General features: G+C 40.4%; 1 protein-coding gene across 2 annotated transcripts in view; it reads left to right on the top strand.

Annotated features, from left to right (window-relative positions):
• Positions 1 to 12,777, top strand: part of igsf9a (immunoglobulin superfamily, member 9a) — a 43,790-nt gene that overhangs the window by 18,211 nt on the left and 12,802 nt on the right. For both annotated transcript variants that reach the window (XR_011585680.1, XM_070850156.1), the window contains exons 5-12: positions 397 to 545; positions 1,222 to 1,333; positions 4,770 to 4,911; positions 9,022 to 9,167; positions 9,501 to 9,643; positions 11,164 to 11,304; positions 11,797 to 11,913; positions 12,563 to 12,713. Coding sequence is in view for 1 of the 2 variants with exons in the window: in XM_070850156.1 (XP_070706257.1) it covers positions 397 to 545; positions 1,222 to 1,333; positions 4,770 to 4,911; positions 9,022 to 9,167; positions 9,501 to 9,643; positions 11,164 to 11,304; positions 11,797 to 11,913; positions 12,563 to 12,713 (1,101 nt within the window). In the remaining variant the exon portion in view is untranslated. The remainder of the gene's footprint in view (positions 1 to 396; positions 546 to 1,221; positions 1,334 to 4,769; positions 4,912 to 9,021; positions 9,168 to 9,500; positions 9,644 to 11,163; positions 11,305 to 11,796; positions 11,914 to 12,562; positions 12,714 to 12,777) is intronic.

Raw genomic sequence — 12,777 nt, 5'->3', positions numbered from 1 at the left:
AGAAAAAAAACAGGAAGTAAATGTGAATGGACAGTGAACTTGTGAAGTGTGAACTTGAACAGCACTGATTATAGTTTGTGTCCTGTGTTTTTGTGTCTGTATTTTCTTGTTGTATTCTTTGGGAATTCCAAATTAGCTATAAATACTGTGGTGTGTGGCATTGGTTCATAGTTACAAAAAAAGATGAAATAAATAAATAGTCCAGCTTTTTTCTCTGCAGTTTTACTTGCTTTAGATTTCACATTAGTGTCTGTGGGACGAACCCTAATTTTCTGATTTAGTTGTATTTTAATAGTTAATTCTGTGTCATGTATCTTTAACGTCTGGTGGTTTCTTCATATACAGAGGAATAGATGCATTTAACGAAAAGTTCACCTTAATGTTTTGTTTCAATAGCTCTACCCACCTTCACCGAAGCCCCGCCTCCTGCCGTGGAGGCTTTGGTAGGAAGTCACCTCTCTCTTGCCTGTGTTGCTAATGGCAACCCTACTCCGACGGTCACCTGGCTAAAAGACGGCACCGTGATTCAAAGAATAAATTACCAGGTATGTTTATACAGTTGTGTATGCATCAATGTGTGCATCAATGAATATATGGATTTTTGTATCTATCTATTTGTCTATCTGTCTCCTACTACTACTATCCACTCTACTTTTTACTGTGTTATACAGTCCTGCAAATAATATCTTACAAAAAGTCCAAAAGTATTAACAGCAAACTGTAGGTGAAGTATCAACAGTAATAAAACTTGTCCTGTAGAAAAATGGCCTCTTTGACTAATTTGAATTACTTTGTATGTAATTTGTATTTGCATGTAATTTGAATAGTTTGTATTGAATAATTTGAAACCATCTGAAAACTTCAGAGCGGAAACCACCGGAACTGCCACAGTAACAACTTGTAGAAATCTGAAATGTGACAAGAGGCCCCAACTCCACACTGCTGTTCTATAAAGGCTCACAAACTAAAAAACGCCTGGTTTGACATTAAACATTTAGGATATTAATCTAAGAATTAATATCTGTAGTTGTCAAATAAATATAATGGAATGGAATGAAATGCACTTTACTTGAGTACTGAGTATGAGTATTCAAGTTCTTCAAAACTGTATTCAAGTACTTAGTATTTATATATCTGGATATCTGCATACCCATTGTATGTATCTATATGTACTATTTGCACCCCCACCTCTCAGTTTACCAGCTATATCATATTTACCAGGAAGGAATCTTATCTCTGCGAGCAGTGAGCATGCAGTCAGCAGGACAGTACACCTGCCACGCCTCCAACTCTGAGGGGAACGTGACTCGCGTGACGATGGTGAAGATCAAAGGTCAGTTGTTGCCTGACAGCCTGTCTGTCTGTCTGTCTGTCTGTTTTTCTGCCTGTCTGCCTACCTCCCTCCCTGTCTGTCTGCCTGCCAGTTCCTTCAGTCTCTGTGATGTCTGTGTCTGACTGGCTGGGAGCCACCACAATTTACATTTCTGTTTCTCCCTCTTGCATCATATGACGGAGGGGTAACAGAAACTCAAAATGATTTCAACTCATTCCGACCTTGTGAAGATAATATTGGTATCATGATATGAGACAGGATATCATCTGGGATTTCGGGGCGTTGCTTTATCGTGATAAAGTTCAATTTAAAGGCTGCATTTCAGAGATATGACAGTTTTCTGAGCTTGTTAGGCTGCTGTAGCTGGGCGAAATCATCAAATATCCCAGCTTGGTCGTCAAATTCACATTATTACATACTTATATATATTAAAATGTTCATGGGTGAATGAAAACATTTTAATTTCTCTTGAGGTATGCAGTCAAAAATTGTATACGACACTGAATGTCTTCAATATTTCAGCCCTTGGCAGATTCACAGATGTTTTCAGGTTACATCTGCAGTCCAGTTTAAGCATAAATACATGTAGAATATGCAAATATGCTACTGTGTATCATTGGATTACACCGACACAGCACTGCATAATACATTGTGGAATTTATTTCTGACTTCTTCCCGTACTCCTACTCTTACTCCTACTGATGATTTTCTCCGGAGAACAGGGACTCGTCTGGAGCGCGGTGCATGGGGAAATATTTTGTTTCGGCATAATGTCTCCTTGAGGTTTCGCTTCGTTTTGGAACCTCACAGTCGCAGTGGTTACATTTTGAATATTAATCATCACGAGCCTAATACTGTTCGGTCTAAGTCACATTATCTGAGCTTTGGCTGCATTTTTTGGCAGCATTGCCACATGGATGGATTAAAGTAGACTAATGGCTGATCTGGATGAAGTCAGTCTGAAATCCCTAAGTAACCTCTAAACTGTCACTCGTCCATACATCCACCGAGCATTTAGGGTTATAGAACTGATTAGTAATGACTGCTCCAGAGAGCATGTTGTCATTTATACATGTGGCATGTCAAGCCTCCTTCATTAGCCCTTTGCAAATAGCACACGTGTTGGAGGTTGGCGTGACATTGGGAAGAGATAAATGTAGCTGTATGTGATTAGTTGCCAATGAAATCACACTGGTCTATTTGACAGCATGACATCTCATGTCGACAGCTCTTCTCTGTTGCTTTTACATAATCTGCAAATGAAAATCATGATTCTGGATTCCACAGCTCATTTTCTCCCAACACTTAATGCACTTCTTCTTGCTTAACCCAGTGATGCATTGACTTTCCCTCAGTTTGCATTACTCTCAAGCTTATTCATCAACATGCTCTTTGTATAAATCCTCACATGCAAAATATTGCTCCCAGACATCCTAACCTTTCAAACAGAAATATCTCATATTTTCAATAATCTATCTGAATGCCAAGTACTGATAACAAGTGAATCTTCAGATTCAGGGAGCAACATTTCCGGCAGCTTATCACATTTATGCCAAAGAAAGGTACCACGGTCACTGAATATAGACCAGACAGACATCAGAGAGGTCCTTATATATATCAAAATATACTGTATCTGATGTGTTTGATCCAGCATCATTTGCATTAATTAGTTGCATTTGATATTTCACATGAAATTTGTTTGTAGTGTACCTTACTTTTTCTCATTCATAACTATTTCGTTTCGTATTATTCACCACTTTGTCTGTCACAGAACTCCACATTTCCACCTTCCCCTCACACTGTACATGATTTGACTGTGAGGCACAGCATGATGAGTTCATTCCACCATTGCCGTTGCGTGGTGGATAAATCAGACTTTCATCACAGTAACATGCATTTTCTTAGCTGCTGTCGTAGCCAGTAAGACAATTATACTTTGAGACAGATCTGTACCACCGCGAGGCAACATGTCACATAACAGCCATACTCAGATTCAGCTTAAAGTCTCTATGTAGTATGTTACTGATGAGTGGATGCATTAGTGTCTGATGGATCGCTCGCAGTTCCGTCACATATGAAAACAAATCTGACTCCTTTTTACAATGCCAAGACATTAAGATGGATTAATCTGTGTCTTGCGCTTGTATGAAGGGATTGTGAGTTTTTCACTATATTTTTTTGTTTTTCAACTGTATAACTGCTACAGTTAAAGGCATTTAAGGTACTTAATATAAACAGGGGCAAGAAAGGTGAACATCTACAGTGAGAAACCTGTGAATAGAACCTGTGTTAGTGTAACACAAGTTTATTCAGGTGGGTGTTGAAGATATTTGACTTTATTATTAGGTGACTTTATTTGACTTTATTGCGTTACTGTATTGAGGTCGGGGCAGCATGGTGGTGCGGTGGTTAGCACTGTTGCCTCACAGCAAGAAGGTTCCAGGTTCGAATCCCGGTTTGCTTTCTGTTTGGAGTTTGCATGTTCTCCCCATGCTAGCGTGGGTTCTCTCCGGGTACTCTGGCTTCCTCCCACAATCCAAAGACATGTACATTAGGTTAATTGGTGACTCTAAATTGTCCGTTGGTGTGAGTGTGAGAGTGAGTGTTTGTCTGTCTCTATGTGTCGGCCCTGTGATTGGCTGGCGACCAGTTCAGAGTGTACCCCGCCTCTCGCCCCAAAGCCAGCTCCAGCTCCCCCGCGACCCTGACGGATAAGCGGTATAGATAATGGATGGATGGATGGATTGAGGTCTCTGAGAAATGATATGTCGTGCTCACAATATAAAATAGCATCTGTGTTTGCTCTTAATGTTTTGAGAATCGCAAGAGTGTTTTGGAATGTGGACTTAAAGGGATAGTTCAGAGTATTCGAAATGGGGTTGTATGAGGAACATATCCATACGTAGCCTCCAGTGGATGCTGGTCAGCACCTCTGTTAACATCAGTTAAAGTGTACGCTATACTTAGAATATGTTCATGCTTTATACTGGCCTCAGAGAGCAGAGGCCTTCTCCTTCCCTTCAAAAGCCACCAGATTCCTTCAACAAAAACAGTAATTTTATAAAACAGGAAATGGGAGTTGCTGGTCTACCATGGCCCAGAGCACTTAGTGCTATTTTGTGACTTTGTATTTTAGCTGTGTCAAAAAAGGGCCCAAGCAAAACCATTTTACTGCTGGCCCTGTCCACAGCAGTACATTTCTTAGCATCCTTGCTGGTACTCCTGCCTGCTTCTCCAAATTGGTGGTGTGCTGACAACAATCTTCTGTCATCCATACTTGGTGTATGACTAAGTACCTCTCACAACCCCACTTCAAATAATCTGAACTATCCCTTCAAGCAATTGAGATAAACTGTATTGTTATAGACTGCACTCAGTCATGATACAACGACAGGCTTTTTTGGGATTATATGTCTTGTTATTTGCATCCCACTAGGTCCGCCTGTCATCGTTGTCCCTCCCAAAAGCACCTCGCTCAACATGTCCCAGAATGCCTTTCTCCGGTGCCGGGCGGTGGCTGACCCCCCCAACATGACCTATGTGTGGCAGAAAGGTGGAGAAAACGTCTATCACATAGAGTGAGTGCAGTCATTACTCTTTGTTACTGAGCAATCCTTTTTTCTACCCTTTGATGTCTGATGTAGTGCATTTGAGCAAGTGAGGTTTTTTTTTCTTTTATTCTTAATGTTCTAGGAGCTGGAATCGCTTAATTGTTGCAGACAAAAAAGAGCAACAAACACAGGGCATCTAATAAGATCAGTCAGATTAATTGTGTGAAGACAAAGATCAAAAAATCCTTTTTTATTTTTGAAAATGTTAATGTCTAAACTTCTCTGGCAGGCTTCTTTATGTCCACAGGCACTTAAATCTTAAAGCTTTTTCACCAATACAAACCCAAATTCAGTCTCCTGGCAGGTTGTAGTTGTGGCCCATGAAGCTGCAGTACACAGAAGCAAGTTTCAGTGGACCAGACTAATTGAGAAGCGACATTTCTTAAAACCTTGTCAGACATGTGCTCATGTTTCGGTCCACTGAATGATTTGGTGACAAATGTCGAATTTTCCATGTGTACTGATCTTAAAAAGGGGTACAATAACTTGCAAACTCAGGGTTTTGGTGCCTGACAAGCCATTTGGAGGACCACATGAGAGCACAAAATGCGCTCATGAAATTTACAATAATTTGAGTCAAAAACCAAAAACCATCAATTTTGCATGTTGTTAGTCAATAATGGATTAGTCACTTGCCCCTCAGTTATGAAAAAGACAGCTTGGAAACCCTTGACACGGATGCTGCATTCTTTTCATTTTGGAAGTCCCTCCAAGCACAATTTTTTTCTATGCTTGCACCAAAATAGCAACACTTAGCTAGTAATTGTAAAATATTGATAATGCAACATTTATGCCAAAGATGGTTCATTGTAGACTTGGCACGAGTGGTGTATGGTGATTCCTTTGGTTGCTATAGTGTGTAGGTTCAACTAAAGCATTTAAGGGGACAAAAGCAGAACTGTATTAATCAAAATGAACATTAAATGATTTATAATATAACATTTTATTGTCACTTGGAGTGAACTTATATGCATAAAATGCTTTCACAGGCCAACACACATCTAAGGGCCACGTTAAAACTAAGAGGTTTCTTTGGTAGATCAGGAAAAAAAGAGCTTTGCAGTAATCAAGCCTTCAAGTGATGAAAGAATGCTTTATTCCTTCAGTGTCTTCCCAGGAGAGAGAGAGAGAGAGCTGTACATCTGCAATATTCCTGAGATGATAAAAGGTGGATTTCTTTGCTGCTTTTGATGTGAAATTCAAATCAGCATCAAAAAAAAAAACAAAAAAAAAAAACACCAAGGTTACGTGCTCCGGGCTTGACATTTTGTGCCGGGGATTTTAAGTTGGAGCACAGATCCTCCCTTCAGATTTTTGCTGCAATGCCTTGTACCTCAGTGTATATCTGTTCAGTGGCAGGAAATAATGTAGCATCCATAAGTTGATATGATTACGACATCATATCTAATGGAGGTGCGCAATCGTGTATTGTTGTCTCAGCAGCAACATCTGAAGGCTGAATAACACAGGTGCCAGAGTGCAGCTTGGGGTACTGCATACATTGTGGTGGATAAAGTCCCCATTCTGTTTATACACAATTCTATATCATGATATTGACATGTAATGTCACTGTATAACAATGATATAATTAAGTTGTGAATTTGCTGTAAAACCTGCTATTCCTGACAGGAATGTGTGTTTTTACCTGACAACTGAAGCCTTTCATAAGAAACAGGTATGAAGAGTTATGTTTACAGTGTTTCTTATTGAGACATTTTATGTGCGTCCTTGAGGGTAATTTTCCTCATAGTAAAACAAAATGCTACATTGTTTATGGTTGCAGCTCCCATTGCTCTGCAGCGTGTGAGAATGTGCATGTGTGCGTCCTTGTGCATGTTAATGATACAAACAAAAGAGGGACCCACTGCTTCATCGCTACATGTGGTTGAAAACTCCACAGGTGATTGAACTTCCACTATATATGACATTGAATAATCAAATGAGTGTTCGTACTCTTCTGCTCTGTAGAGATTTTTAGCCTGTTTGAGCCCATTGCTTTGGACTTTACAGCACATTTCCTGTACATGTCAGTCTCAGGACTCATCAATCCCGTTTCCACTGGGGGCTACCTGCTCAACGCCTTGTTAGCAGACAAAGGTGAACAGCAGAAGAGCATGATATTTTTCTCAGGAGTTAGTGGAGACAAAACCAGAGATAAGAGGAGAATATCAGATGTACATTCATCAGGTAGAAACGCATGACTCCATATGAATGCTAATGCTGTTCGGTGTATGCTGCATGTGTAATCCAATTGTTTTCCAACACATTAGGCAGAATAACTTTAGAAGGCAATAATAGACCAGGCGTATGTTTGACTTCTTACTCCCTCCACAGCCAGAAAAATAAATGAAAACAGACTTAATGAAGACAATACGTAATAGCCTCTGATAAAATGCCACACACATAAATACAATAAAGCACAGGAAAAAAAGCTTCAGTCGAGTTACTTTAAATGAAAAAAATGAAATAGGTCTGATATTGTGAAGCACTGGATGAGCTTTTCTGTAAGACAGGTTTCACAAGTGCAGCGCTCAGTGGCTGGGAGAGGATCCGAGTGAGCGGAGAGTTCATAATTCCTAATTGCCAGCACATCATCCAGCAGACAATTGAACACTCTTTTAAAAAACTGTGGCTGGGATAGGGTCAGTTGAGAAGGTGGAGGGCTTAATTTGCATTACTTCCCCTCCCGAGCATTCCTCTATCACACATATCACTATTCATTACAATTACACTCAGGTTAATACTCAACCTGAGTTTGATGAGGAAAAAAGTTTCAGAGAGGCTTTTTGGAGCTGGTGTATAATGCTGTTAACAGCTGAGTAGAGCACATGAGGATTATTCTGATTATCTGTTACTAATTTTGGGAAATAAGCTCTTTTGTAATAGCTTTTTTTTTAAAAATAGTGAGGTGCTCTTTGAGAATGGCAAAATGGACTTTCAGTTTAGTTCAGTTTTCAATTTGCACTCAGCATTCATGCAGTTTTGTTTGAAGAAGTCTTCAGTTCTATGGAAATTTTTCTCTGTTGAAGGAGTTTAGGAGTTGCTTTCACTTATTTAAATCTTTCACATTCATACTTGTCCATTGAGATTTTTAGAACTTACTTGCCCTAACAGTTAAAAAGTCGTTATTGCTAATGTGTTTAGGGCTGACAGAACAGTAAAGGCAGTATATACATATATATATGGCAGTATTTGCAGGTATATAATCATATGTACATGCTGATAGAATTGCTGAAATGCTAAATATTCTCTGTTTCCAACTTCTCAAATTATATTCTCAGAAAAGGAGCAACATTTGTTCGTAGTTATGTTTACATCAAACTGGTGAATTTAATATTGACCTGAACGTTTAGCGTATTACTTGAGCATCTACTGACTCATTATTGTCCTCTGTGTGCATACTGTTTCTTGCTGGGCAGGTAGCGTGCAGTGGGCTCATCAGCTTGTGTGCTGGAAAAAAAAGTCGTGTGCTGCCTAAAAGCTTTGTGGAGCTGCAAAGTTGGCAATGATTCTTTGTGGGTTTGTCACTGCAAGCTACCCCTCTTCACATTAGTCATTTGGTTCATTAATATGAAAAAATCGTGGTAAGTGGAGCGTAAATAAAAGCAGCCCTCGGTAGCACAGCTTGACGTTGATATCAGTACAGAGAAAAACAGGAGTGATGAGAAATATCCAGGTCAGTTACAGTACATGAGTCATCTAACCTGTATGGTAATTAGCCCAAATGTGTGTCTATGAAAACATATCGTCAGCGTGCATATGTAACCTGTTTGTAAGGTGTTGCAGCCTGGTAGAGTGCTCAGGTTTTCACTCTGCTTTCTCTGTAAATGTAAGAATGTATAAAATGAGTGGGCATTCCTCTTCCCACTCCCAACTGAAATCAAATGAAATATCCTTAACATCCATCTGCACACAGTGGTGAATAACTCAGAAAAAAAACCCAACTCCTACACTGTTGTTGCTCGGAGAGCTTGTTTGACTCGACTGGAATGGAAAAACTGAATTTTCTCCTGCTGTTATTTTGAAGTGACTTTCCTCTTTACATATTAAAGAATCCCTGTGTGTTTTTGTCTCAAGGTCTCTGAAGTCGCGAGTGAAGATCATGGTAGATGGAACTCTTCTCATCTCTAGTCTCATCCCAGAGGATTCTGGGAACTACACCTGCATGCCGACCAACGGCCTGCTGACCCCACCCACAGCCTCTGCCAACCTCACAGTGATGCGTATGTTTCTGTGTGCAATTTGTAATGTGGTAAAACTTGTGGAGATCATGTGTTCATGTTCTTGCCATTACAGCAAAAATACTACAAATAAATGCAGAGAGGACTGAATGCATTTGTGTAGCTCTACCACTCAAGAGTCAAGATTTGTCTGTACCTTCTTTCCTGTTTTAACACTTCTTTGCTATTGCTCTGTCCCTAAAATAATTCATAAGTTACGGATCATGATGCAGTTTCTCCGCAGCAGCACATGATTTCCCATGGTACTGACATTGTTAGGTGTATCTAAATTATAGTGGGTTCTTTCAAAGTAAAAGATTTCTTTCCTCTGCGCAGACCCAGCCAAGGCTCTTAAAATGCCCCAGCAAACGTATCTTCCCATGGGTATGGATGGCACGGTCACCTGTCCTGCAGCAGCTCAGCCTCCGCTGCTCCGTGTGGATTGGACAAAAGATGGAGAACCACTTGACCTGTCCTTGGTAATGAAATGATTTCTGGCGGGAGGCGCAGTTACCATAATACTGCCTGAACTTCACTGCATGCCCAAACTCAAATTTTTGGCACTTGCTTTGTCTTGTTAACACTAATCTATTTATTGATTACTGACACTGCAAACCTCACAGGGAACCAGAAGCTGAATCACTTCATTTTCTTTTAGCAGAGATAATTGCTGACTATAGGCATCTCTGAAGTGACAGCCATCAGCAGCCCCTCATGCAAAAGCTTTTCTTAGCAGTCAGCCCATTCATTTTGCCTTTGGAACAGAGCAACAATTTTATGCTATTACCGTATGAACACTTAGGTAGACATTATAATCTTTTTCAGGTGAGTCAGTAGGACATTTCCTGTGCCCAATAATGGGAATATCCTTTCAGTTTTTCAATGGAAATATTATTCAGCCATGTGCATTTTAACGGGCAGGGGTGACGTGTTCGATCTTAAAAGCTTTTGAAGCAATCCCCATGGAACTCCTTGACCTCCCCTTTTTTCATTTTATTTCCATTTCCCCTTTAATCTTACTTTGTCATAGTCTTTATCAGAGATGGACGCAGGATGCTATATAGATGAGGAATTGGAGGTGGGGCTTCCTAGTCGTTTACTACAAAATGTGTTGACCTTTATCTTCGAGATTGGTCAATAATATTTGCATATGTTTTGTCCCTTCTTGCAAAGTAAGAGCTCAAGGTGGCAGCTTTGAAAACCGTTTTCTTTGTTTTGCATGCATAGAGATCCACCCACTTCCTCCTCTTTCCTCGTCACATGCTGAGTTGACTCTCCCCAACCCGAACATTTTGGTATGAGCGATGGACATGCTAGTGGATGAGACACACCGCAGGAAATGTGATAGTTTCCTGCAGTGCGGGACACAGACTGTTATTTTCCCAATTATTCCAATTCCACACTGGATGTGACAAGCTCTCATATCTACAATAATGCTTTCTTATAGCCTCATTCTGGGGAGACTAATGGTAGTACTTTATTACACTGACATTTACGTGGTCAAAGCGTAACACAAACCTTCCACTGTGGCTTAGTGGAAAAAAATTAGTTGAAAGCACATTATTATTGTGTGTGTCTGTGTGTGTGTGTGTGTGTGGATTCATCAAAAAAGGGAATATCTAGAAAAGGGTTTATTAATTAGAAGAACAGAAGATCACTGTGTCTTACATGTATTTTAGATATCATTCTGCAAATGCTGTGACAGCATTAATAAATAGTACACAATTTTAGTGAAGTTTGGAAATAATCTGCCCAATGAGGACTTAAGCACTTGCAGGACGGTGGCAGGCAGATATCAAAAATTCTTTCTGTAAATCCTTCAAACACAGCTGAGGAGCTCATACGAGGCTTTGGAGTGGTTACAGATTGTCCGCCTTTTAGCTCTTTAAGCTCTCTGCATATTTCTGCTGTTAATGCTATGTATCATTCAAGGCTGGATGTACTAGTTTCTTTTCTTTCTAGCTGTCCGAGTGGTGTGAGCATTGTCCATTTCTCCCAGTATCCAGGATGGACCTTGACACCAGAGGGCTCTTTATTCATGGCCACAGTCAATGACGATGCAGCAGGCGTGTACACGTGCACCCCATACAATGGCTATGGCAGCATGGGTACATCTGGGCCGACAGATGTAATTCTACAGGTTAGTGTGCACAGGGTGTGCCATGTGAATCACTCGGTGGACAGAAACTGCATTGCATATTGCATGAAGTAATTTAACCTTAATTTAAGGAAGACTAATTTCCTTCCACCATGAACTCGAACTCTTGTACATTTATGCCAAGGAAGCTTGAAAACTGCCACTGAATCTGTCGTGGTAGTTTTGCTAAACTGTCTATCTACACCACTGTGCATGTATTTTAATTAACCACAACTGCATCTGTCGCAGCGAATTAAAACGTAACAGAAATGCCATTTTATTGACCTTTTCACTCCGACGTGTGAGCCCTCTGGCATTAATAGAAGTCAACTCAGACTCACTACAATGGCTCCACTATTGGGGAGTTAATTGTGTGGCTAATCCTTTTGTTATTAAGATAATCTTGTCCAAAGCGGCAGTAATCCAGTCTTAAAATCCATTGTTGGCATTGCTGCAATCTCCTTGATTCAGCTATATTGCTTTGGCAATTCGCAGGACCCCCCATCATTCAGCGTCACTCCAGAGAAGCAGTACAAACACGAAGCTGGGAAAGCTGTGCTCATCCCCTGTCAAGGAAATGACGACCCAACAACTAAAGTGACCTGGAGCAAGGTAAATAACCCTGGATCGGTGATTCAATAAGCAGTTCTGTTTTATTCATGGCACTGCAAGGTTTACAAGGACATTTCTTTTATTTTTTGCTCCTATATCTATAACTCGAACTTATCTCATGCTACAACAGGCAAGGTTGTGCCTTTATATTGTGCACATAAGGGCTTTAAGGGTGTTCACTCATATGAACTTTCATACTTGATAACTCTTTAAAGATGCAATGACGAAGTAAAATAATACATTTTCAAGTTTTCTAGTCCTGTGTTCATTTGTAGATAGTTCTCTCTTTGCGTCAGTTGGCAAAACTGACCTTCAGATTTCCAAAAGAACGTGGTTGAGGTTGAACATTCATTTGTGCCTCCTGATCTGATGATGCGGTTAGGGCTGGTGTGATTAGACGCCGACAGTCCAGTAAAGCTCTACAGTATGTTGTGCTGGAACTTTCCTCTGTAACTTTAAGCAGTAACGATACCAATGCTGAATATTATGTTAGTGCTCCCATCTAGTTGCTGCAGCATGTCCGTGTGCAGCACGGTGTCAATTCAGATTTAGAGTTACGATACTCCTTAACCAAATCCAATCTGTTGGGGTAGAGAGATTCTGCAGAGAGTTTCGTTCCATGTGTGAATGGTCTTTGTACTCTTTGTAGGTTGACTTGGCTCGTCGCACATCTTACTCCATAGAACCCAACGGTTCGCTGCTCCTACAGCCGCTCACTAAGGACCACCAGGGGGCGTGGGAGTGCAGCGCTACTAACCGCGTAGCTTCGGTAAAAGCCAGCACACAGGTCTTTGTCCTGGGTGAGTGCAAACACAAGAATTCATCTCTGAGAATACCATAACTAAAGTCAGTTTTCTTGTTGCG

Source organism: Pempheris klunzingeri, chromosome 19 (genome assembly GCF_042242105.1).
Source record: "Pempheris klunzingeri isolate RE-2024b chromosome 19, fPemKlu1.hap1, whole genome shotgun sequence".
Taxonomy (NCBI): domain Eukaryota; kingdom Metazoa; phylum Chordata; class Actinopteri; order Acropomatiformes; family Pempheridae; genus Pempheris; species Pempheris klunzingeri.
The sequence above is the reverse complement of the archived record's forward strand: the minus strand, read 5'-3'. Positions and strand labels throughout refer to the sequence as shown.